The following is a 24,951-nucleotide window of genomic DNA, read 5'->3' on the forward strand; positions in this document are numbered from 1 at the left end:
GAAGAGAGGTGTACCAACAGATGGACAGACATCATTTGAGCCACACTGCTAGCATGGCTAAAACAAGAGAATATAAATATCCTGACTTTTAGTCCTCTAAGAACACTGGCTCCTACACTTCCCATAATTCAATACAATTGTGTCTTTCATTAGACCCTCCCTGCCTGGTAATCATGTTGGTAATCAATGTTCGTCAAGCTCTATGTCTGCAGTTAACACAAGCTTTCTGTTGAAAAATTCAAGTTTCCATGTAAACCCAAGCAGAGATAACCTACACTTTTTTATGACATCACTATGACATCAGACTCGACCATGCAGTCTATGGACTTGACAGAGCTCTGTTGGCATTACTGTCAGCTGTGTTTACAGGCTGGCATGATGAATAAAATTATCCTAATGTGTAAAATAGGTTCACAGAGTTTGTTTGTACTGTGTGTGTGTGTGTGTGTGTGTGTGTGTGTGTGTGTGTGTGTGTGTGTGTGACTCCCATGACTCAGCTGTGACCCTTCACCCGGACGAGCCTGGATCCATGAAAACGACCATGTCTTTCTCATCAAACCATAGTATACTGTACATGTTTTATTCTTTTCTAGTCCTTGAACACACCCCAGGGCCCTCCAGACGAGCGTGTGGGCCACGGATTACAGTTGGATAGCATTATAGAGTATAGTCTGCTAATGACTCATTTAATTCCAAGAACAAAGGACTAGCCTAAGTGACGTGAAAAGGCTCAATATAAGAGACTTCTGGCAATGCTGTGCTGTCACTCATGCACAGTTGAAGTCTGAAATGAAAATGAATATGCAGCTAGATAGAAAGTTAAAAGCTCACTAGAGGAAGGTGTAAATGCAGACAGTAAGGACTGAAAACTAGTGAAAACTTTTTCCATTGCATTTTACTGCATGTCTGCTGTTAAATTTGCTACAGGTATTTATGGCACACAGAGGATGAATCCTAGACTGGAGAGAAAAAATATTCATCTAGTACTTTGGTTTATGACTAAATACCTGCAAAATGAATGACTTTGTGTTTAGTAGGGGAGTGTTTCTATGTCCTCAGAGTCCTATGTCCCTAGCTATCCTTTCAATATATATATATACCCAGATTTAGTTGTAATTAAACTTTTTAGTGGTCACTACTTATTCTTTCATGTTTTGTTAGAAAAACAAACATATTCATTACTAAACCACATTAGTTGCTTGTAATAATCAGCTTAAGTATGCAGTGCACAGATCATTAAGCATAGCAGAGCGTTAAGCAGAGATAACTAAGGATGTTAAAGGTGCTGTAGGTAGGATTGTGAAGATCCAGGACTTAGCCAAAAAATGTGAACATTGACAACTTCTCAGTCCCTCCCCCCTTTCTGCTAAAGTCCAAAACATTCTCCTAAGCCCCTCCCCCCACAAGGGAGAATGAATGTGTCTGCATGAGCAGTGATTGACACGCAGTTAGACCCCCCCCCCCCCCGGCCCTGATTGGTGCATCTGAACAGGGAGCGGTGGATTTTTGCAAATCTCACTACAGGCTGTAGGTGGAGCTGGATTATTTTTTTTTTTTTTTAATGAGCTGCATCATGTAGTTCTACTGGAACATAGGGTCAGTTTCAGCAAATATGACAGAAAGTTAGTTTTATAAGGCTTACCTACTGCACCTTTAAGTTTCTGGGAGGGGCGGAGTCATTTGAACTGTTCTGCGCTGAAGCGGTGCAAAGGCTCATGGGAAAACAAATACATTCTGAACAAGGGGGTAAGCTTCGCTTCAGAGCTCGAACCTCCTATGGCACCATTTCGATGCTACAAAGCGATCACCTTCTGTTAGCATTCCATTGACTGCCATTCATTTATTAATTATTATTATATTATTATTATAAAAATATTATTTATTTGTCCATTGTTTATTTCTAAAGAAACACGACAATGTATAAAAGGCTCCATTACCTTGTATCTCACGTTATGGCTCCGTAGTAGACGTTTTTGTAAAAATCTCTGTCTATCTGTCTCATAGTAGAGGAATTACCATACAGTACAGGAGAAGCTCGCAGGCAGTTTGGACTTACATTAGCTGTTTACGTTTAATTACTAATGTTAACTAGCATTTTAGTTAGCAATAATTAGCCTGTGTCCATGTAATCTCAATACATATACCTACGCTCTCCGTCATCACATTTAATCACATCTTCACATTAAACATGACATCAGTCCTGAGGCCCTCTGGCACCCTCCGTAGCAGATCAGCCACTGTCCGGCCAAATCTGCTACACTCGTCGCCGGTGTCCTGCACCAGCTTCTCCCGGAGGTCCATCCGGCATTCGTCTAGCTGCGCCATCTGCTTCGCCAGCCAGTCATCCAGGTTCCTCTTCCGTTTGGACCCCACTCGGGACACAGGTGACTCGGGTAGCATTGAAACTGGGGACCCACACACAGCAGGCACAGGTGGTGGTTGGGTAGACGATGGCTGCGCAGGTGAGGCTGGTGGCTGGGGGGGCACCGAGGATGACTCAGCAGGTGAAGAAAACAGCATATCAAAACAACATTTTCAGCATGTTATGTTACATTTTGTTTGCACAGACGTTACAGACTATGTACCATGGCGACGTGTATTTAGACAACCTGATAGCATTGTTAGCTAGCTAGCGTAGTAGCCTACACAAACAGAGGTAGCTAAACAACGCACTTACATCTACCTCGATCAAACGCTCCTCAACTTGATCCATCGTCGTCCTTTTCACCCAACAAACAACTCTGGGCAAAACAATGGCGGTAGAGTATAGAGGGAGGGGAAAACCGGAAAAGCTACACGCCGGAAATGATCGGTATTAATCTGACCAATCACAGTCCTTGCAGTCTGCGTCGCCTCGACGTGTAGTTACATTTTTCGAGAGGTGCACGTCAGGCTACAGCGTAGGGTCCGGCATAGACGCAGAGGGGTCTGCGGCGGTCTGCAGGGGTACACCGTCGATTCGACGCATCCACATGATACATGCCTTCCGTGATCGCGCACCATCCCCACCCCTCCTTTCTTACAGTTTTTCCAATTGCTAAAACACAGTTTTGCAAACTAGGCTGGTTTTATCAAAATACTTCTCAAAACCACACACCCAAACTGCAAAATACCTCATATATCCTGCAAAATGAAGCACTGCAGCCAAAACTACATATAGCATTATCAAAATCAAACGTTCGCACCAAATGGCACACACTCCATTCATATTACCAGATTTTTGTCTAACCAACTACACACTGTTGGGCATAATGAAAAGCACTCTCATCTTTAGTATGCTTTGCCACAATACTAAAATAGTTCAAATTGTAGATTGTTCACATGCACAGAAATATTTGCAGATACACACACATGCTGTTGAAACATATATATATATATATATATATATATATATATATATATATATATATATATATATCTTTTTCACCAAACAAGTCCGAAAAATAACACAGTTCCCTATTCAAACCACTGAATTTAATCCATTAGCCCTTTCAGTGAATAGCTGGTGTAGAGCTGATGCTCTGAATGGGTTTTAGGTTTGATGAGATCAATCTGAGATGCATTTCTGTCTGCAGTCCTGAAAACATGAACCAGACATGACATGCATATCTCCTGGGACACCTGAGAGGGACAAAGGCCACCTCTGCTGCAGCTTCCTGTCTGGGACTGTAACAGTACAATGTGTCCACACACAAACACACACGCACACATACACACACACACACACACACACACACACACACACACACACACACACACACACACACACACACACACACACACACACACACACACACACACACACACACACACACACACACACACTTAAACCATTCAGCACTTGCATATGAAAGCCCTCGTCCACAAGGACCGCTGGTGTCTGGCAGCATTTGCTCCCCAGACGGTTTTTGCCGCTCCACCTCCGCTGGCACTGTTTGTGTCTGTTATTGTTCGTGTGTATCTTTAATGAGTGTGTATATTTTTAATGAGTGTGTGTTTTTACAGCTGTGCCGCTCAGTATACAGCTTCTCACACAGTCTTTGCAGGATGTTTTGTACCTGCCGACTACTGTAGATAAACACTAATAAGTTATACTCTATAAATGACTAACTAGTGTATAGTTAGTCATTTTTTGTCCTTTACAATATGCTCTACATGAAGATTTGTGTGTTTCTCACAATTCATTACTCTCCCACCCAACTAACTCTCACTGGAACTGCATAAAAAGACCAATGCTGAACAATTCTCACACTTGCTGTTGCAGCTAAAGGCGTCATTCCTATCACTTTTTAAGTTGAACTGATTTCCTGACCCTGCAAAGCCTCACTAATTCATTTTAAAATTAAGACTTTATCATCCTTAGCTTCACTGTTCTGACTGAAAAGCAATAATCTCAAAGTCTGAAATCTAACACCTGGATCACCAATACAATCCTAATAAGGCTCATCTGGCACCCAAATTGTCATTGTGAGCCTTGTTAATGGCTTATGATAGCATCTGGCTCAAAGCACCACTGTCCCTAAATACAGCCCAACAGCGCTGCTAGCATTTTCAAGGGGAATGTGTTGCTATAATGTGGCTTATTTCTGAAGGTGTAGACATGACTACACAACATACAGCAGATGTGGACGTATGCCAAAAGTGCCCTCTCTGTCTCTAGGGTTAGGGTTAGGTTATGGGTCACTGTGCAATTCTACTACTGTGCAATATTTGTATTCTGTGCAATATCATTACTCTCATTGTCCAATATCTATTACTCATTGAATGTGAGCACCACTATTGGGCAATATTCAAATAATGTGCAATAACCCACACTGCATATAAAATTGTATATAAAACCATATACATATATATATATATATATATATATATATTTATATGTATATAGCATCTCAGAACTGTGCACCTTACCCCCCCATTTTTCACTACTTTTTTATTTCATGTTGTTATATTTATTTTACGTACATGTTGGCACTGGAAAAAGAGTTGCTTTTAGTCATGTGTACATGTGTACAGTGACAATAAAAGGCATTCTATTCTATTCTCTTTTAATCTCATAGTCATATTGAGTTAACTTGCTTTTCATCCTGCGCAGACCCATGTTGCTCCTTCACATCCCCTAAAGAGATTACTGACTGACCCAGTGGCCCACTGCCTCACTGCCCGGCCACGTGAGTGATGGGAAAACACGGATGGACGTAGATTTGATTAGTGCGAGGAGAGCCTGTAGATGAAAGTTGGAAGAGACAGTAAACACACACACACACACACACACACACACACACACACACACACACACACACACACACACACACACACACCCACCCATCCTCTGCAGTCGAGTAGATGGGAGGAATATAAGAGGAGGGATTGGGAGTAGTTCAGCAGTTTGGCCTTGTGCTGTTTCCTCAATGATGAGGTCTTTTGTGATCAAAGGCAGACGCCCCTGCCCTCCTCCTGCTGCTCCTCATCCTAACCCCCCTAAGCTCTGTACACCCCCACCCACTCCAACCACACAAGCCTCACTAGGCCTCAGTCAGCCCGCATTTTGGATGTAATGAAGGTTTTTGACATTTCTGGCCCTGACGACGCCACACACTCACTCGCCTCTATGATTCAGACCTCTCAGCTTCTGGCAGCTGCTGTTTCCATGGTAACAAGGCGGTCGGTTGAGGTGTAGAAGGACTCGTATGTGGGTGGAGACGGCGGCCATTTCGCACACAGCCTCTGCTCCCTCAACCCCCCCCCCCCCTTTCCTCTCTTCAGTTCATTTGTTCAGAGAGAAAGAGAGAGGGAGAGGGAGAAAGAGAGAGAGAGAGAGGGAGAGGGAGACAGAGAGAGAGAGGGAGAGAGAGAGAGGAGAGAGAGAGAGAGAGAGAGAGAGAGAGAGAGAGAGAGAGAGAGAGAGAGAGAGAGAGAGAGAGAGGGAGACAGAGAGAGAGAGAGAGAGAGAGAGAGAGAGAGAGAGAGAGAGAGAGAGAGAGAGAGAGAGAGAGAGAGAGAGAGAGAGAGAGAGAGAGAGAGAGAGAGAGAGAGAGGGCCAACCAGCCGGCTCTGCCTGCAGCCTAACACTTTACCCACAAACCACTGCACTCATTTCTGGGATCTGGGTCACATTTTGAGTGACTCATCTCTTCGGGGAGAAATTGTTCAAAAGAGGGAGGAGGGGAAAAAAGGGAGTAGAGATCAGAGGGAGAGGAAAAAAAAGAGTATGAGGGATGGAGGGATTGATGAGAGGATGGTTAAAGCAGGCAGAGAGAGAGAGACAGAGAAAGACAGAGAGACAGAGACAGCAGAAGCAGAGATTAAGCATAAGGGTGGTGTGTGTTTGTTTTGCCATGTTGGGTGTTCCTCTGGGATCTGCAAGCCTGACGAGGCTGGTGGGGGGTGGATTAGAGACCCGCTCTAGAGGCTCCATCATTACATTACCATTACCACCCTGAATGGTTTTCGTCTGTGTGTGTGTGTGTGTGTGTGTGTGTGTGTGTGTGTGTGTGTGTGTGTCTTTAGAGACGGTTGCCCTTTCTCTGCACTTGAATAAATGTTTCAACACAAAGGCTCTATTCAGGAGACAGGGAAAAAAAAATTGTATTTCCATATATGTGTGTGTGTGTGTGTGTGTAACTGGGACAGCATAGAGCCGCTGTGGTCAGAAACTGGCAGGAGGCCAGGTGTGAAGCACTATGATTATATGAGCAACGAGCAGGACAAGAAAAGGCTGTGATTTTCAGAACTATGCAGGTTGATCTATGCCCATCATAGTGTTTTGTAGTTATAAAATCATCGTGAAAAGAAACCAGAATTTAGCCTGAGATCCTGAACCTCGTCTACCTCACAGATCCTCTGCTGTGTCCGTCAAGCCCGGTTTAAACTCAGCTTTATTTAAAAATCACTTCAGTTATCTCCTTGTGTTAAAATTAAAGGAAAACTTGCACAATTATGACAAAATATTTGTAATTTTCTAGTTGACAGTTTGTTAAACGCCTCCCCGAACAGTGATTGTGCATTTAAGCATTAGCAACCATAGCAACGGCAGGTTCGTCAAGCTTTACATTTCTCTGCGTTGAAGGGGTGTATAAAGATTTTGAATGGTTTCTCTCTTTCAAAAAAAAAAAAAAGTGTGAGGAACAGAGCGTTGCAGGGATGGCATATTTTTGGATTGCCCTGGTTCCCCCGACAAAAAGCCAATGTTTTATATCTATGCTCTACACTGCAATACAAGAACAATGCCTTGGTCTTTAATTTAATGTCTTCAGGTAATCTGAGGATGCTAACTTTTTGCCTGCATGTAGCTTTAGCAGTCTTTTAATGCAATATCACATATGTAGCTGTCAAACACAAATTTAAGACCTTGTTAAAGAGTTCTCGTTATAAAACAGGATAGTTAAAAAAAAAACATCAAAAAAGATGGGTGGGCGCCCGCTCTACCAACTGAGCTCCACGGGTGTCCATGTGGTTTACTCCTCGACGCAGTGGGCCCGGGTTCGGCTCCTACCTGCGGCCCTTTGCTGCATGTCATTCCCCCCCCCCCCCCCTTTCATGTGTTCAGTTGTCCTGTCAAAAATAAAGGCCGAAAAAACTGATAGTTTAATAAGAGGAACAATCGTCAATAAAGCACAAAAACAATGAAAGAGACGTGTAGCGTTCCAAATCCCAGTTTTATTGGTCGTTGGATTTCAGGTAAACCAATGGCACGAGAGAGAGGTTAATCCACAATATCAAAAAAAAAATAATTATACAAAATAATAATACAAAAAGAAGTTCCAGTTATACAAAGCAAAGATGTGGATTCTTTTTTTTTTTTTCTTCATCTTTTATTTTCCTACTGCCCAAAAACTCAAGAGTAAGGCACAGTCATTACCACATGTTTAACCTTCCACATCCGTTTGTCTAAAGCCTTGGTCTTGGTTACCTTGGAGACGCAGGCTTCTCTGAGGACAACCGCTCCTTTTATTCACTTGATATTCCCAAATGCTCGAAACTTCTGAGAGAAAATTGGTCGGACTTGTTGAGGAGTCTGCTACAATCATGTATCATTTCACGGAGCTACAATGATTGGTTTTCCATACTGATTTTCACATCAGAGGAATGCTTGATGATGATGCTGATGATAGATGGAAGAGCCCAATCATAATCAGTGCCAAGATCATTTTTGCTGTATTATAAAAATCAGTAGACAGAAACCAATGCTTAGTGTATTATGGAGAAAGCTGAAGGGTGTAGAGTCAGAGGGCAGGACCCCTAGGCGCATTGTGCTATATAACAGACATTTCATTTAAATAGACGACAAATTTAAAGTCTGCTTCTTTTCTCTTTTTTTTTTTTTTTTTCAAAAGTATGCCTTCTCCAACTTCACTGACAGAAAATTCAGGGACAGAAAAATCCAACAAAAACAAACTCATCGTAAAGGCTGCCAGGATACTTCGCAAAAGCTCAGACAGAAATTAAAACTAAAGAAGAAGCAGATTTAGGTTATTAAGGGCACTCTTTCAGCCCCTTTGGGTTATATGGCAAAGCTCTCAAGTGCAGGGGCAGGGACGCAGCATGTAATCGCCATCTGTTGGTCCAGACAGTGTGTGAGATGCTTGACGGAGATAACATTTCTGAACATGTCATGGGTTAGTAGCACCAGGTTCCAGTTGTGTGCGAGATGATCGAGTTATTCCAGTATCAAAGGTTTGGTCTAGATAAAGGCTGAGGTCTGGGTTTAGTTGAAGGATTCAAAAAGCAGCTTTCAAAAGGGTCTAGAAATCATTTCACCCAGATGCTATGATGATAATGTCTGTGCCTTGGACGTAGAAAAAGAAATCCAACTGAGTATCAGGGAGTGCTTTTTTTCCTCTCCCAGTAAGTACAGGTGAGTGCAGTAAACATACAGTATGTGGCCGCACCATTTCTATTTTCTTTATGCTGTTCTCGGGACAATAGGTTTAGAGTGTGGTGGGGTGATGGGGGGGTGTTAACTTCCTACATCCTGTTTGGTTTTGGAAAATCCCTGGCAAACCAATGAAAACACAGCTAGAGAACAACACAGGAAACTAGTTTACATTTGAATATTTTACACTTGAGATGAATAAGGGGTTGATAAACCCATCAGTTACACCATCTTCGATATCTTTATCATCATCATAAGATCCACTCCAGTTATATCACAGTCATTACATCACACAGAGGCATCAGGGCCTGCTCATGAAAACAAACTAACCGGGCCTGGTCTGATAGGAACAAGAAGGTGGGTTTTTACGTGACGCAACCGGACAAAAACAGACCCGCTGTCTCCGTCTCGTGTCTCCAGCTGACAGGAAGCAGCTGACTGAGGTTCCATCCGGTGATGGTGGATCTGTTTTGCGAGATTAGATCAGGTAAAAACAGATCTAGCAGACCAGGTCGGATACCATAAATACTGCCATCATGTGCTGCTCACACAGACAATAGAGAGATGTGGGAGGGGGGGGGAAAGAGGGGGCTCTTTAAAACGTGGCTCTGCTCTGGGAAAGGGACGGCTTAATTGCAAGGCGAGGAGGAAAGAGTGAGTGACAGGTCGAGCAGCGAACCAGATCGGAGCAGAAAAAGTGCACAGCCCCACCGTAACTATGGCAACAGATAAAGGTTGGCGCTGCAGAGGTGTGAAGGGAAGCGTAAAGGGAAGGAAAGGGAGGCAGGAGAGAAAAGGAGTGTCTCCTTCCTTTCTTCTTCCATCCGTCCTGTTCTCTGTGTGCAGTTCATCAACATGTAAAGTCATAAGTACAGGATATAATATGAGGAACGGCGGGGGAGGGGGGAGTGGGGGATGTGGATAGGTAGAGATGCAAGGGACGGGCTGTGCCGGTCGCCACACTTCATTCATCAGCATTGCAGCAGTGGGCGGCCGCATCCCCACCGCTTCCCTCAGTACTCCCAGAGCGTGGCGCTCTCCAGGTCGTCGGCGTTGGCCTTCAGCACGCCGGCGTGGTCGCCGCGGAGGTACTTGCTGTCGGCGGCGTGGCGGACAGCCAGCTTGTTGTAGTCACAGAACTCGAAGAGGAAGTCGACGGGCGTGTCGCTGCTGCTCACAACCGACTGCTCGTTACCCACCATCCAGTATTTCCCCGTGGAGTCTGCAGGAGGAGAGGAGATGGATTTGAGACAGAGAAAAGGTGGGAAGAGCAAGAGACCGACACGAGTGTGTAGATGGGGGGGGCATCATGTGGTAGAGAGGTGGGGGAAGGGTGTGAAAAAAAATGGAGGAGGGAACAAAAGGTTCAGCTTAAAATTGCTTTGTTTGTTACATAATGTGAAGGGCGGGGAAATTATCCGAATCAAATCCCTCTTTTTGGCACAAATGAAAATCCATAATGGGAGTAAATGATTTAATCCATAATGGGAGTAAATGATTTAATCCATAATGGGAGTAAATGATTTAATCCCTTGCATGCCTGGCGGAGGTTCCTCCACGTGCTCTGACAAGCAATACCTTCCTGCTGGCTGTGTAATGCTGCTGCACAAGTTCACAGCCCACAATAGTCAACATGTCCTTCAGCAAGACCCTGAGCGTCTATCTGCTGCCAGCTAAAATACCTAAACTGACCTTGCAGGCTGTAGGCGCCGTCTCTGAACTCCAGGGTGAAGTAGTCATAGGAGGAGCGGTTGGAGTCCAGCGTACCAGTCACCTTCCTGCAGCCGATGAAGCCGTGCTCCCCACGCAGCACGATGATCGGGCGGTTAATCAGCTTCATGAGAAACTCCTCGGACTCACCTGGGGACAGACGAAGGGCACGGCATGTTTACTGGAGCGTCGGAGTGCTAAAGCTTAAAGTGCCGAGGTTTTCATACATCTCATTTAAAATGTATACAGCTCCCTCATCAGAAACTGCAGTACAAAGTGAAAGCTTCAGCTTTGATGCACTAATGCCAGCACCCAGCGCCTGCTTTCTAATGGGAGTATCTTCTGATCTACTCGCTGACATTGTGTCTCGCAGCAAGAACAGCAGTTGCTCTAATGGCCAAACGTTGTGTCTTCACATTAGCCGTTTGTAACATCTGTGTGAGCTGGTGTTTGTGAACAGTTTGACATTTTGTGAAATATGTTTATTTGCTTTCTTGCCGAGAAGATAAATCCCACTCTCATATCTGTCCATTAAATGTAAGGCTACAGCCAGCACCTGGTTAGCTTAGCACAAACAGTGGAAACGGAGGAAAACAGCTAGCCTGGCTCTGTTGATCCTAAAGCTCATTTACGAACACGTTATATCTCGTTGGTTTAATCTGTACAAAAAACAAAGTGTAAAAGCCACAATTTGCGGTTTTATGAGGGGTTATGTGCCCCCAAATCAGATCCTTATGTAAAAGTACAATCTTGCTTAAGTAAATGTAATGTAAAAGATGTATTATCAGCTAAATATACTTCAAGTATCAAAGTAAAAGTACTTGTACCGCAGTTAAATGTCCCCTGTGACAGATATAATATTGTATTACATACATTGATGCAGCAATACAGTAGGTAGGTGCATTTAACTGTTGTAGCTGCTGGAGATGTAGTACCTCAAGTACGTAAAAGTGACTTTCCACCACTATTATGTCATAGTGCAAGTTCATGACTCTGCATACATGTTTCCAATCAAGATGATCAACTTAAAAAGAAACGCAGCACAAACATGGAAAAAGAACAAAGGAAAAGATTGCAACAAAGCTAAATCGCCAAAGAGTAAACAGTTACATTCTGCTGTTGCGAAACTGAACCACTGGAATCTATTGGAACAACCAGCCAAGATGTAATTCCTGCGCTGCACTGTAAATCAGTTAGCTACGTGTCATTGTCTGAACGGCTGAATCAACAAATCTCACCGACCGGCAGAGTCGATGGTGGCTGCTAGCTGGCCGTTTTTCTTGGCGGCGACGTATTTCCCATTGGCAGCCCTGAGAGTCAGCCTCTTCCCACGCCACTCAATGTCAAAGTAGCAATTAGCTGACCTGCAGACAGACAGAGCGAAAGTAAAGGCATGAGAGATAAGCAGGATAATTACATTTACATGGCAGCTAGATATCCAGTAGCACACTTGCATGAGTGTCAGGCATAAACACACAGTCACATTTAATTCTCCTGTTGCTCAGAGAACTGTGGTTTAATCCAGAACTTAAAGAGCTCATATTACGCTCATTTTCAGATTCATAATTGTATTTAGAGGTTATATCAGAATAGGTTTACATGGTTTAATATTTTTGTTGTACTGCACATTGCTGCAGCTCCTCTTTTCACCCTGTGTGTTGAGCTCTCTTTTTAGCTACAGAGTGAGACATCTCACTTCTGTACCATCTTTGTTGGGAGTCGCACATGCTTAGTAGCTAGGTAAGGACTACTAGCCAGTCAGGAGCAGAGAATGAGGGCGTGCCCTGACAGTACCTAGGTAAGGACTACTAGCCAGTCAGAAGCAGAGTATGAGGCCGTGCCACGCTAGCAGCTAGGCGAGCATTATAACGTGTGTTCCAAAGTGACCACGTTTGTCTCTGAAGTAAAGGCTGGACTACAATAGAGCTGTTTGGAGCAGTTTGTGAACAGTGTTTTCTGTTGGAGATGGTAAGTCCCTTTGGGGGGGACTTTGGGCTTTTTCACTTTGTAAACCTATTACATGCACAAAAAGATATATAACACAATAAAGGAAAGGGAAAAAGCCAATCAGCATAATATGAGCACTTTAAGTAACGTAACTGTAACAGTTAGTTAATCCTTCCACTTGGCACAGAGAACAGAGTTTTATTTTCTCATACAGCCGTCACGGTCTGCCTTGCTATCTTATTCACTTCAATTGTATTCATAGTGTCAAATCATTACAGAAGTTATCTCGGGACACTTTACAGATCGAGTAGGTCTAGATGAATCTTTTATTAGAGATGCTCTGAAACATTCTCCAAAATGTTTCCTCAAACCACAAACAGGACGTGGTGGAAGAAAAAATGTTTGTGGTCTAATCTGTGAGGAGAAATCAAATGCCAAGAATGTGATGGGGGAATTTGGTGGACTTCCACGCAGGGCGCTCTGCAGTGCATCAATGTCTCTGCTCTTAAAAAGGGACAGTTCACCCCAAAATCAAAAATTAATTCATATTTTCCCTGGTTGTTAGTTTAATGTGGGAACTATTTTCTTTCTACCAAACTATCACGTCTGTGGATTATCTCGAGTAACCGGGTCATGATTTCTGGAAAGAGACTTTGCTGTTTAGTTTTTCAAATGTATTTTTTAAGTGCCATGTAGTTCCATTGTATTGCAGAGAAGGCAGACATCTCTACGGCAGATATCTCCAACACTGGGCAACTCACGCTAAAACAATCTAGATCGACAGGTAAGAGGAAAAATATGTATTTTTGATTTAGGGGTACACATGCTTCTCTGACCAATCTCATACTGGATCATGTTTTTGTTGTGCTCTGCATCACTCCTGTACATAAATATCTGCTTCATGATTGTACATCTGCAGCTTCGATCTGTAAAAACAGATTTTCAAAATAAAGGTCTATTTTTAAAAACTATAAAAAAGAAGCCAAGTGCTCTACTTAGTGCTTATGGATGACAAAAAAAAAAGTCTAAACCTCTATTTCTGAATCTGTTTGGGGCCTCAGGGAGATCATCCAGGAGCACAGGGTCAAAGGTCAGGGGTTAACAGCCAGCACTCTGGCTGGGCCGAACCCCGGCACATTAAAGAAAATCCCTCTCTACAGGTTGAGGTTACGCACAAACACACTTAATCTCCCACAACATGCCACATCCATGAGGTCACTCACTCTTCACCTCACACACACACACACACACACTCCTATGTCATGTCACACAGACAGATTGGAGCAGTTGTGGCTGTATCTCAGTAGAGAAGAAGAGACATGACGATGATGTGTGTGTGATGCGTACTTGGTGGAGGCGGTGCACTGCAGGCCGCCGTTAGCAGTCAGGGTCCAGTATTTCCCAGCGGCGGTCCGGAAAGCACACTTCCGGTTTTCGCGACAAATCTCCACCTGGAACACTTCCTGGTCGCCCTCCTCGTCCTGATTGGCTGACAGGTCCATACCTGGGCGGGGTCAGACAGTGGGGGGGGGGAGGAGTACGGTTTAGCTAAAATACAGGCTAGTGGGTCAGACATTAGCTCAACGCACATGTGAGGGCTGAAAATAGCCGCAGAGGATGACCATTAACAACCAACAGTCCAGACACACACACAGTGAGGTATGAATGGCCACACACACCCCCCCCCCCCTCCTTCTGGTCAGGATCAGACGTACTAAATGAGCAACATCAGACGGGCTTGGATTAGTGAAGGATTTCACACAGCTGCACGCACGCACACACACACACACGTCACAGTCCAGACAGACCCCACCATACTTCAAAGGGTTAGTCTTCATGGTTGACAGTCACTAAACACAGAAAAAAAAACCCACAAGAATCTTCACTTCACTGGCATCTACCATGAACATAGACAGCAGCTAGAGCTGAAACAGTTAATCCATCAACAGAAAGCTAATCCCAAACAATTTTAATAATAAACTAATTGTTTAGGTCATTTATTAGGCCTGAAACAGCCTTGTACTCACAGCAGTGCTTTGAGCTAAATGCTAACGTCAGCATGCTGATGTCATTAGGATTAATCTCTTGGCATCATGATTGTCTCAAACAAAATGTCATGGCAATCCATTCAACAGTTGTCAGTTGTGGACCGACCGGCTGGCTTTGCCTGGCAAAAAGAAAAAAGTCAAACATTCTGATTCCTCAAATATGAGGATTTGCTGCTTTTTTGTTTTGCATCAATGTAAAATGAATACTTGAAGGTTTTGGACTGCGGGTCAAACAAAAACAAGGAATTTGAAGAAGCTTGAGCTCTAGGACTAGAGCTGGGCAATATATCGATATCATGATATGAGACTAGATATCGTCTTAGATTTTGGATATCCTGATGGTTTCCTGGTTTTAAAGGCTGCATTACAGTAAAGTGATGTCATTTTCTGGACTTACCAGACTGTTGTAACTGTTCTATTATTTGCCTTTACCCACTTAGTCATTATAGCCACATTACAGATGATTATTTATCAAAAATCTCATTGTGTAAATATTTTGTGAAAGCACCAATAGTCAACACTACACTATAGTTGTGGTATCGACATTAAGGTATTTGGTCAAAAATATTGTGATATTTGATTTTCTCCATATCGCCCAGCCCTAGTGTGTGTGTGTGTGTGTGTGTGTGTGTGTGTGTGTGTGTGTGTGTGTACACCCAGACCACATTAAAATCCCATCAACCAGTCTAAAGCACTTAAGAGCAAAAAAGAGATGTAACCAAATATGAGTCAACTATAGGATGAAGACATACACAACCCCTCTAATGTACCACTCCAGTCAGTGACACACACACACACACACAACAATGCGTGCTATTGTACTGTATATGATGAGGTCATGCGTGGATGGACCTATGGCTAGAGAGAGATAGACTGTCTGTTGGACTGCTGTGTAAATGTGTGCAGAGAGAGAGAAAGAAAGACGTGTTTGAGAAAACAAACCAGCACACTCATGTGTTCTCCATCCGTCTCCCTTTTCATGCGTGACTCCCTCCCCCACTTCAGCTCATTTTGCCCCATGTTTCCTTGTTCTCTTACAGCCTCTCAACTGGCTGCAGTGGTCACGTTGAAAACATAAAAAAAAAAAAAGGGAAATCTGCCCTTTGGAAGTAGGTTTTCTGGTTATGATATTTTTCGTTTTTTGCTAAAAACAGGTTTGCCTAATATTTGGAGATGGCAAGAGTGCTTTTTCCTTCCGTTTTCTCACTCTAGATTTATATTCCATTTGATTTTTACAGATTTATTATATTAAAAATGGATTACATAGTTTTAAATGATGGCTTTAGTGTGTGCAATGGGTCATAAATGCATTCTTTGCCATTTATGTTAAAAGTAACCAAGATTCAAGTCGCAGAAAAGCATTACGTAAGGTGTTCGTCACAAAAAAAAAAAATGTGTCCGGAAGAAAGAAATGCATACATATCACTCCTCTCCTGTTGAGCGCCCGCTAAAGTCAACTTGGGAACTCTGGCCTCTGCGGACAGATTGAGTTTCTGCAGAAATATGTGGGTATGCGAACACACACACGCAACACACACACACTAATGTGTTATGCTATAATGTTGCTCTGCTGATCTTGGCTTAACTGCTTTGCTGTCGCCATGACAATAAGGGGGTTGAAGGGACACACACACGACCATAATGGGAGCCACATGGTGTGGAGGGGGTGAAACAAGATGAAATGCAAGTTTCGCTGCAACAGACAGGAGGGTTTAGAGAAACACATTAGGAGGAGTAGAGGAGGAAAAATGAGGAGAAAAGAGGGTCGGCCTGCAGGATCATCAGTCCCATCACTGAACTCTTCTCTAATCCTCACTGCTTCCTGCTCGGCCAACACATTCCCTTAGTACAGTAATGGAGAGCCCATTGATTACTGTGGCAGGAGAGGGAGTCTACTGGATGCTTCTACCCACAACTAACACACTGGGGGATTACCGACTCACCTACGTCACCAGGTGGTTTGTTCCAAAATGCTGCAAAAAGGTCTGAGGATAAATAACCTGTGATGTTTAAACCTACATTGTGTAATTTTTTGAGTTGATTCTTAGCAAAAACCCCCTTGTTCTTTAGAAATGTGTGCTCATTCACGTGTAATTACTTCCACCAACTAACCAAAGGATTCTCGTAAGCGTAGAATTTGACATTCAGAATCATTCAGAATACATAGGAACGAGTCGCTCGAATGACGGCAGCCATGTAACGCCTCCATCTTTAAATAAAATACCTTAGCCAAAGAGGGACATACCGCCGCCTTTTGCACTTTTAGACTCAGTGGCACCGTGACGAATGCCAGCCGGGAGGGAAAAAGAAAATTAAAAACGACAACGTGACAGGCAAAGCAACAAGACCAAAGTTAATATTGCTATTGAACAGCTGCGTGTAAAACGATGGAGATACTAAGAGCTCATTTCGGGTTCGTCCACCGTAGGAGTTGAAACAGCTCGTAATGGGAGGGGCTAGAAAGTAATATTCATTTGGTTGTCATATACAATTTCACTGCTAGATGGGAGAAATTCTTACACAATATAGCTTTAAGTCATTATTCAAAACCTGAGGGCACAGACTTTGTTTTATGAGTCAAACAGTTCAAAGTTAATAATACCTGAATTGAGAAAAAGTTAACTTTAGTTTGTAAGTTTATTTGATTAGGACAATGCACATTAATCAACATTTCTGTAAATGCACCAGTGTTAGCCAGTCGGCTAATTTCCAACTGTAGTCCTAGTTACCTAGCATGCAGGACTTTGAAGAAAAACATTATGTAAATGCGTTCTCCATTAGAGCACCAAGTCTGCAGAAAGCAAACATTAGACCTCTTAATAATTCAAAATGTGCAGTGGTATGTATAATGTAATATATACCTGAGACACTCTGGCCTGACAGAGCTACTAATCATACTGTCATTTGTACAGGATTCAATGCAAGATCCATTTGTCTCATGATCTAAATACTTTTAGCTCTCAAGAATAAAGTTAATAAAAAAAAAAACTTTAAAAAAAAAAAACTTATATAAAAACTTTTTTATTTTTCTATGTTCAGAACGTGTTTGGAAGTCAGCTTCCTCATCATTGTCAAATCAAAAATCTCAATAATTCTGAACATGTATTAATAAAGGCAACATGACATCATGACTTCATGTAAATGTACACGCTGACTTTCTTAAGCCAAGTGGCGTGTTATCTGTATGCATTTTGAGCTATCCGCGTGTAGGTCTACGCTGTATACAGCGGACGCCACGTGCCGTGTTATCGCCGGTTGCATTTAGGAAAAGAAAAACGGGGTTTGCTTTAGTAAAAGAAAGCGACGGTTGAGTTTAGGAAAAGAACGGGGTTGGGTTTAGGAAGAAAAAACGCCAATAATGGCATACGAGTTGGCGTGTCATACATACGCCATTTCATGAGATCAGTCTGATAAAGGAGAACACAGTTTTAAACACTAGTTAAAGTCAGGCATCATCGTGACAATTTTTCAGTTTTTCACACATGAGACGGAGGGAAAAACCAAATTTCACTATATGAAAATACACCAGGAAACTAACGAAAGACACTTTACATGCTGTACGGTGAACTGAATAACACCGAGCTGGTTTGAATACATTATTTTCCAAAAAATAATATTATTTGAATGTATGTGGGTGAGTCTTTTCAGGAGAAGACAACGAGGTTTTTTACTTCTGTCAACATATTGACCAACCTTTAAATATTCACACACACACACACACACACACAGTGAAAATACAAGACTGACAGAGACAAAACTGTCACCCTGAGGCCCGCAGAGCCCCAGCCGTGACCCAGAGAGAGGAAAGCGTTATATGCCCAGATACAGTATGTCATTACGGATCACTTTGTGAAGCTCACAGGGTTGATGGAGGAGCAGGAAAGAGGGACACACACACACTTCAGCAAACCACACCAAAAGAAGTGACCACCCATCCAAAATCCACTCAAACCACACCAAACACAGAGCACAACACACACACTTGAAAAACAACCCCTCTATCTTCCTGTTCACCCCACCCACCACATTCAGCCTCATGGCGGCAGGCACAGATTGTTGGCCTTGGTTACTGTGAGCCAGCACCGGTGGCCTGCTGTGAATGCACGCGATTGTATCAAGTGCAGTTGTGTGTGTGTGTCCTATTGTTCAGCAGGCCTGGCCGAGGAGGCGACCAGCTGGGGCACAAACGGGGATGCAGATCATCAGACTTTGTTCTGATCCACACACACAAAAACACACACACACACACACAGGCCAGCCTACACACTGAATACTGTAAACGTCTCTGCTCATACAGCATGGACAACTGAACCCACACCACTCCAATACTCCCACTCCCTCTAACAAATGCAAAAAAACGAGGTCAGACATGTGAAATACAGTACTGTGCCTGGGGATGTGCCAAATCTTCTGGTAAATTGATTCCAACCCCATTCTGTGTTCAGTGTGTTGTACAAAAATCGACTGAAGAACAGTTGGACTGTAAGTTAGAGGGCATTAATGTGGAGACACACCCCAAGCAGAGCAGAATGACCCACTGAAGACCAGCTGAAGTCTAACCTATAATAAAGTAGACGACATTAAGGAGGAGAGACTTACTGCTCTGCAGTCGGCGTGAGGCAGCAACCCTGACACGCTCCCAGCACACACACAAGGGCAGCACAATAAATTGTTTGTTATTGCATCGCAATATCAACTTGCGCAATAATCACATTACGAAAGACACTCTGGGATTTTTTGAGTTAGGCTGGTTAAAAGAGATTATCAGTAGAAAACTGCACTTTAAAATGCAACTATCAGTCTTTTTTTAAATTGAACAAGCAATTTGTTGTATTTTAGCAGTTTGCTGAAAGCAGCAGAACTGCGTACGCTTTAATGTCTGTGTGATCGTATACCCCATTTTTTCCTCATATTGTGCATCCCCAACACATACACAGACACAGAATGACTGAAAACACAAACAAACTGAGGGTCTATAAGCACATTAAGCATCAGCATGTCACAGCCAGTGGACATTACCAAGGAGGCATGAATTGATTGCATCTGTTCCTTTTTTCCTATTGGGTAACTGTGTGTGTGTTTGTTGGTGAGTTGCAAAGGGAGAAGATCTTCCCCCTTTACCCTGCAGGGATTGACTCACACCAGCCAAGGTCGGAGTTGTGGGTGTCTCATGTCCCATTTCCTGCCGGCGGGAGGGTGAAGGATACAGAAAGGGTGTCAGGGCTGAATCACATGGCCAGACACAACATGAAGCCTCGGTTTTATGTCTCCTCCTTTCTCCACACACACACACACACACACACACACACACTACAGTACATTATTTAAAGCCTGATTATAACTCAGATGTTATGCTTTCAACACTTTTAAAAAGCTTGCACTGGAGTCGGCAAACAGTAATCTAAACAAAGAGTGGGTGTTTAAACTGTCACCTGCAATAATAAAGAGTTCCACAGTTTGGGGAAATAAGAGCATTCATATTTCTGCTGAGCTTTCAATGAGACAATTGATACTGCTTTCAGCACCACCAGCCAGCACTCAGAGGTCACACCAATAGCCAACAGGATACGACGGCCTCTCACCCATTTAGCTGACAAACCAGCGCTCCGTCTTCACTCACACTTACACCACAGTTTAGGGGCAGAACAGGCCACTTAAAAGGCCACTGGGCTACAAGGCTAACTGACTGATTGTGTCTCAGTCCATATGAGGGTCGTTCAATAGTCGCTCAGGGAATTTGTGACCATCTATACAGAGGATGAGGAGAGTGGACGTTATGGTCAGGAAACGAGCAACAGCACAGGGTCAGGTTAATGGCAATTATGAGGACAGCAGACTAATGTAATGAAGGATGTCTAAACGGGATTTGATCTGGAACTTGGTCAAGAAACTGCGAGTCACAAAATCAACAGTTTTGATTGGACAAAGCAGCTTTTGGACTGACCCACTTGAGCTTGCTCGCGTCAAAACGCTAATGAAAGCCAGCCAACTTTAGACTGCCATGTTGGCTGAGGTCTTGCCAGGCAAATAGTCGCTGCAGAGAGGAGCTATGAGCAGCTGTCGGTTTGAAAAACATCTGGAGCCAGTTTAATTCCACTCAACATTTAATCCACGTCACAATGATCCAGTTGTTGGAGGGTTGTTGAACGTGGTCTTCCTCTAAAACATGCAGACCTCCCCGCTCATTTTGGACAGATTTGAGCTGCAGGTTGGCAGACAGAGCAGAGAGAACATTGCTTCATTTGCACATGACGGCACAAGTGTCCTTCAGCAAGGCATCATATCAGCCACTGACCTCCGATTACGGATGCAACGATACAACTTTTTACTACAAATTCTGATACCTCAAGTCAAGGTATCTGCCGATCTTGCGGAGGTAATTTTCATGTAAGGTACAATGAGCCCAGGGACTGCTGTGGCACTACAACTCAGTCCGCCAGTCAACAGCATGTCAATACTGACATAAAAGGAAATCCTTTTTTTTTTTTTTTTAAATAAATGGTACACTGTAAGGTATTTGACCATTAGTTGGACTATGGAGCAATGGTTTTAGAACTGAACAATTAGTCGATTAGTCGATTTAGTCGACAAAAGTAAAAACAAAATGTCAACGACTCATTGGTTTCAGAAATGGGTATACGTTTTATTAGTCTTCATGTCAAAGTCAATCAAATATCTGCATTTTGGGCGGTTTGGAAGAAACAAGCTATTTAAATATAAAACTTGGGCTCTGGGAAATTGTGATTGGCACTTTTCACTATTTTAAGACATATCGACCAAACTATAATCGACTGATCGCAATATAAAACGGCAGATGATTCTGTAATAAAATTGTTAGTTGCAGCAAATATTTTCACAAGTGGGGCCCCGTTCTGTCAGTAGCGTGCATGCACACGAGAATGCACATGCAACAAATGTCTGCCACCGGTTTCATGCTAATCCCCTGAGCAAAAATTGTCGCTATCGTGGAAAGAAATGTGTGCCAACAAAGAAAGGAAGAAGACTGCAAGCAGGCAAACAACGCAGGATTTAAAAAAAAAAAAAATTTACAAAGAAATGCATGGAGGGGAAATGCACTCCACGTTTGCTAGATTGCAAAGATGCTAGTATACACAATGCGTTTTGGTGAGAAACACTGAATGTAAACATGACTATTGTTTGTTTACAAGAAAGCTCCACTGAGTACCTGAATCTAGAGCTGCAACTGATGATATGAAAGTTGGCAAAACCAAACCAGAGTCCAGTCAAATACGTTTGCTTTGACGTGTGTCCTAAATAAATGTATTAATCTTGATTGTTCTAGTATTATGTGGTGTGAGTATCTCACACACATTTCACTGAACTGCACCCTCCATAATGAAAATCTGATTTGGCAAAATGTCCCTCAGACAGCAATCCCATTTTTCACTTGGGGATTAAATGCAATTCATGCTCCCATTCCAGAGGACATCATCATCTAATTCCAACAGATCCGTTTCAAAAATCGGCAGCATTTACAGCCTCACGTTTTCATGGCGTGAGCCTTTTGTATTCAACCTCCACCTTCAAAACCGGCCTCCATTTTGTGTCCAAGACCAAGCCCCATTTGTGAAGGAAAAAAAAAGAAGAAAAAAAAAAGGAGTAACAGCTGATGAAGAGAAAAATGGATAAATATCCCCTCAACATGTGAACATGTTAAGACAGGAGGCAGAACAAACAGGCTCAGGGTGTGACAGAGAGACAGGAGCAGAAAAGAAAAAGGATAGACAGATCATACTTTCTGAAAAGACGAAGCAGAACCACTAAACCACACGGTATTCTCACCAGCGTGTTTCTCTGACCAGACACTAAATATAGATTTAGAGAGCTTTAATTAGTTTATTCCAATCATTCATTACAGTCAGTGGCACGGTCGCTCTGCTTTCTCAGGCGTTGATGATTTTTTTGTGCCGACTCAAAAAGGAGGCCGGTACATTTGAAGTGCTCTGGTGAAATTCAAGGGTCGGTTATCTATTTAGTCACCCATCAACATGAGGGATGCCACTGACAATGACCCAGCAGCAGCCAGCCAGGCCTGAAGGCTAGTGGAGCAGGGAGGAGTGGGGGAGGGGGTGAGGAGGCAGAGGAGGAGAAGTGAAGGGAGGATGGAAGAGAAGACAGGAAGGAAAAAAGGAGGCGACAGTGAAAGAAGAGGTGAAAAGAGGTGATGGCGAGGAAGAGATGGAAAAAGTTAGAAGCGGTGAGGGAGGAAAGGAAGGAAGGAAGGAAGAAGGTGGAGGGACAAGCCTGACACACACACACGATTTTGGGTTGCCATGCCATTCAGGGCAGTGCAAAATACTGATGATAGACATGTTCGATAGTTCGTTTGTTTTAATGTTTTGCATTGTAAATAAAGTTCTGACTAAGTGGAAGTGAAACGCTTCAATATATACATATTATGGGATGATACACTTCAAAATAAACTTACGCGTGTATTCTTTTAAAAGGTGCCAAGTATCTGTTCTTATAAAACATCTGGAGTCAAGGAATTGACGCAGTAATTTTGGTAACATTTTGTTGGTTTTCAGACATGGTACATGCACCTTTCCTCTCCCCTCTAGCTGTGGAGCTGTTCTGCTTTGTGCCAGTCAAGCCTCTTGCCAGTTTAAGACGGTTTTACATTTGAATGGTGGCACACGTGCACATGATGCTGTATGTGTTCACAGGGCCGAGGACTGTGTACTTCTTTGTTAACACTCTTTTCATGCCTGTTGTCTGTAAAATTCACTGAAAACACTTAAAGCCAACACAGGCCATACTCAGTGTGCCTCTATCAGCTCGTATTTTCAATTCTGTTTGTGTGGGTTTTCCCCTGAACTTTGATATATTACAGGCCTTTAGTGTTGGAGTTTGAGGGATAGCTATAGGCCTACATTGTATAAGGATGAGGACTCTGGCCAAACACACCATTGTTTAGCATGTGGTGTGTGAATATGTAGGTCATTGACATGTCCTATATCCTACTGTTTAGGATGTAAATACGTGTGTGTGACATTCCAACACTTTAACCCTTCCTCTGCCAGAGGGGAACGGGAACACACACACACACACACACACCTTGCCGGGTGGAGACGTTCCTCTCGTTGGCAGCGGTGAGCACGACCTGCGGGTGGCTCTGCTCTAGCACGAACAGCTCGTCCTTGCCCACGCGCGCGCTCTTCCCGGACTTCATGGTACCGGAGGGCCCAGAGGGCGCGAGGTACCTGCCGCTACAGTCCCTGAACGCCACCTTGCCGGAGCGGAACTCCAGCGTGTAGCCCGTGCTCTTGTCCGTGGTGGCGACCAGCTCGCCGTCGTTCCTCAGAAAGCGGTTGTCGGAGGTCTGCAGGTGGTAGCGCTGCTCGCGGAACACCAGCGTTATCATGGAGTCCACCCCCCATGGGACGTCCCGGTCGATGGCAATCTCGTCCACTTTGCCGCTCAGGTGCGCGTAACGCTTGCGCGTCATGCTGAAGAGGTTCACCTGCGGGTGCATGGCGATGTGCACGCTCCATTTCTCCGCCACAGAGGCGGTCTGGGCGAAGCAGATGATCCGGTCCTCGGTGCCGCCCAGGTAGCGCCCGTGCGGCTCGGACTGCAGGGACCAGCGGCCGTCATCATGGGCGGTGATGACGAACCGGCACTCCGGGCCCGCGGTCTCGCTGTCTCCGGTAACGTTCCCGTCCTTATCGGCGGCGATGTACCGGCCCAGATGTGACTTGAGGTGGAACACATTCCCGGTGGAGTCGTCGCCGCTCTGTTCCAGAGTCCAGATCTGCTTCTTCTTCATGCTCGAGGCGGAGGCGTTGATTTTGAAGCCGAAGGTCTCCGCCGTTAGGTATTTGTTCCCGCAGTTGATGAGACCGAACTGGATCTGCAGCATGTCGCTGGTTCCGTTAGTCGCGCCGTTAGTTGTCATTGTCGGTTCTGTGCGCTCGAGCCTTGGACCGGACCGGTTCTGTGTGAGAGGGATGGGGGGAGGCGGTTCTGCTAGTGAGCTCGCGGCTGAAAGGGTGGGATGCTGTGCTGCCTCGCGTGCTTCTCTTTGTTTGGGGAGTGTGCGTGTGGCTGAGAGGGAGTCTGTGAGCGCGCGCACGGTCCTCAGTGCTCTGCCTGTCTCAGCAGCGCGAGCACGCTGCCACAGCTGCAGCCTATATAACCATCAGTGACGTTGCGCTGCTGGCCACGCCTCCTCAGATGGACCGAAATCTGGGAGACAAACTAAAGTTTTGTTTCTCTTTTCCTCCGCTTTTAACTCACAATGTCACAACTCTTATCTCTACCCTCCTTGATCATATGTTGCCTATAAGTCAAAGTATGGTTTTAAGTCTTATTAGTCAAAATAGTGTGTAGGCCTACGCAGGGAAATGT

The 24,951-nt window shown here is 43.9% G+C and overlaps 2 protein-coding genes across 3 annotated transcripts; both read right to left on the reverse strand.

Moving 5' to 3' along the window:
- Positions 1-1,470: 1,470 nt before the first annotated feature.
- Positions 1,471-2,966, reverse strand: LOC144530085 (uncharacterized). Of its 2 annotated transcripts, none has more exons than XM_078269496.1 (2): positions 2,684-2,966; positions 1,471-2,475 (listed from the first exon to the last, which is right to left on the reverse strand). In XM_078269496.1, exons 1-2 carry the CDS (start codon positions 2,711-2,713, stop codon positions 2,170-2,172), a joined length of 336 nt encoding a protein of 111 aa, XP_078125622.1. In that variant the 5' UTR covers positions 2,714-2,966; the 3' UTR covers positions 1,471-2,169. The 2 variants fall into 2 exon arrangements, with proteins under 2 accessions (XP_078125622.1, XP_078125621.1); XM_078269495.1 differs by having other exon boundaries at positions 2,678-2,965.
- A 4,673-nt stretch (positions 2,967-7,639) lies between these two features.
- fscn1a (fascin actin-bundling protein 1a) lies at positions 7,640-24,724 on the reverse strand. The gene is made up of 5 exons (XM_078269420.1): positions 23,659-24,724; positions 13,880-14,036; positions 11,828-11,949; positions 10,568-10,735; positions 7,640-10,097 (listed from the first exon to the last, which is right to left on the reverse strand). Exons 1-5 carry the CDS (start codon positions 24,497-24,499, stop codon positions 9,889-9,891), a joined length of 1,497 nt encoding a protein of 498 aa, XP_078125546.1. The 5' UTR covers positions 24,500-24,724; the 3' UTR covers positions 7,640-9,888.
- Between the last annotated feature and the right edge of the window lie 227 nt (positions 24,725-24,951).

Source organism: Sander vitreus, chromosome 15 (assembly GCF_031162955.1).
Source record: "Sander vitreus isolate 19-12246 chromosome 15, sanVit1, whole genome shotgun sequence".
Taxonomy (NCBI): Eukaryota; Metazoa; Chordata; class Actinopteri; order Perciformes; family Percidae; genus Sander; species Sander vitreus.